Source organism: Impatiens glandulifera, chromosome 2 (assembly GCF_907164915.1).
Source record: "Impatiens glandulifera chromosome 2, dImpGla2.1, whole genome shotgun sequence".
In the NCBI taxonomy this organism is placed as follows: Eukaryota; Viridiplantae; Streptophyta; class Magnoliopsida; order Ericales; family Balsaminaceae; genus Impatiens; species Impatiens glandulifera.
The window spans coordinates 15,467,117-15,469,068 of record NC_061863.1 but is presented as its reverse complement, the minus strand read 5'-3'; the positions used below and the strand labels follow the sequence as shown (position 1 = coordinate 15,469,068).

At 30.2% G+C, this 1,952-nt stretch overlaps 1 protein-coding gene across 1 annotated transcript; it reads left to right on the top strand.

The window, feature by feature from the left end:
- Window positions 1-1,092: 1,092 nt before the first annotated feature.
- Window positions 1,093-1,603, top strand: LOC124924401 (pathogenesis-related protein PR-1-like). Its single transcript, XM_047464443.1, has one exon. The coding sequence runs from the start codon at window positions 1,093-1,095 to the stop codon at window positions 1,576-1,578; it is 486 nt and encodes a 161-aa protein (XP_047320399.1). The 3' UTR covers window positions 1,579-1,603.
- The last annotated feature ends 349 nt before the right edge of the window (window positions 1,604-1,952 follow it).

The window sequence follows — 1,952 nt, the reverse complement described above, 5'->3', positions numbered from 1 at the left end:
ATAAATAAATAAATTATTTTAACAAATGGGATTAATGTTCTTAATTAATAATATTTTTCATAAAATAATTCAAATCTCTAAAAAAAATTGTAAAAATGGAAAAATAAGCAAATCCTATGGTAGAAATGTTAATTGTCTAACTAAGATAATAAGAAATAATTATCAAGATTTTGAGATAATTAAAGTTTTAAAAGTGAATTATGAGATTGAATTTTTGTATAAGATATTACACAATAAATTTAAAACAGATAAATATATAAATTTATTGAACAACTAGTATTATAATAAATATTTTTATTAACTTGAAAGAGCAATTTGTTTTAAAAATTAATTTGAGGGTTAAAAGTGAGGATCGAAATAATTGGAGAAGTAATTTACCTTAAATAAAATGATTGGAACTTTTTTTAATTTTATTAATTTTGTAAAATATTTTATAAATTTTAAATTAAAAAGTGGAAGCATAATGAAATTGAACCTATGCCTAACAATTGTTTATCTTACCATTTTGATCCAGTCTATAGTTTTTCTGCCTTTGAAATATATATATAATCTTCAACATTATGCCCATAATTTTGTAAAAAATCTTTAAAATATTTGTTCTTTCTCAACTTTTAAAAGTTCAAGATCTTTAATAAAGGAGGTGATTTAGGAATCTTTAAATATAGCAAGTTATATTTTATAAACTTATTAACATTAAATAACTCAAAAAACACTTATTTGTATGGATAATCCGGTGAACTACTTCGGCAAGCATCTTCAAAATAAAAACAAGCCCAATACAGGATGTTGAATTGCTTATGTTTTATTTTTAAACATCTTTTATAAACTATTTGTTTGCTTTAGAACTATGATTAAAATACCTAGATCCTAAAACTAGTATTTGATCAATCAAAGCAAAATCTTTGATATTTCATGAATCTACTGCATACTTTTGATCCAACTTTTTTACTTTACCAATATTTTATACATATTTAGTTAATCTCCAACCATTTCATATCTTAACCCTTTCAACTTCAACTTTCACAACTATATATCCACTCATAAATCCCATTGTTCCCACACACACCACTCACACTTTGCCAACAAATTAGAATGATCGCCACCTTCCTCCTCCTCCTATTCATCACCGGTGCCGGAGCAGACAACGGTGGAAGTACTCCAACTGCCGCCCAATTCTTGGGACCCCAAAATGTGGCCAGGGCGGCGTTGAGATTGCCGCCACTGACGTGGAGCAATAAACTACAGCAGTACGCCGAAGCGTACGCTAACCGGAGAAAAGGCGACTGCGCCTTGATCCATTCCCCCGAAAATACTTACGGAGAAAATATCTTCTGGGGGAGTGGTACTGACTGGAGCCCGGCTCAGGCAGTCGAGTTGTGGCTGTCGGAGAAACAGTACTATAATTACTTCTCGAATTCATGCGAGCAAGGGCAGGAATGCGGGCATTATACACAGATTGTGTGGCGGAACACGAAACAGGTGGGTTGTGCACGGGTGGTTTGTAATGGAGGGAAAGGTGTTTTCATGACTTGTAATTATGACCCGCCTGGAAATTATATTGGAGAGAAACCTTATTGATCCATTTATATATATTTTACTATATGCTGATCATAATAAGCCTTGAATAAACATGTTTAGACATTAAATTGGTCAAATTTATCGGTTCAAATTTGTTGTTCCAAATGTTATGTTTAATTATGTACTACTTTCGCAAAAATTAAATTATTTGATAGAATAAGTCAAAAAGAAAGAAAAATCCACCTATTTTGTGAAGGTAGTAAAAAATGGAACATAAATTTAGGAATAGTATATTTGTCTCCCTTGAACACCTACTTGAAATTTTTTCTTGTTTATTAATTTTCTTGAGTCATGTAACATTTATATATTAATTTTTTTCTTTTTTTTTTTGTTGGACTTTAACCCTAATATAAATGAGCTCATGTAGTGGTCGA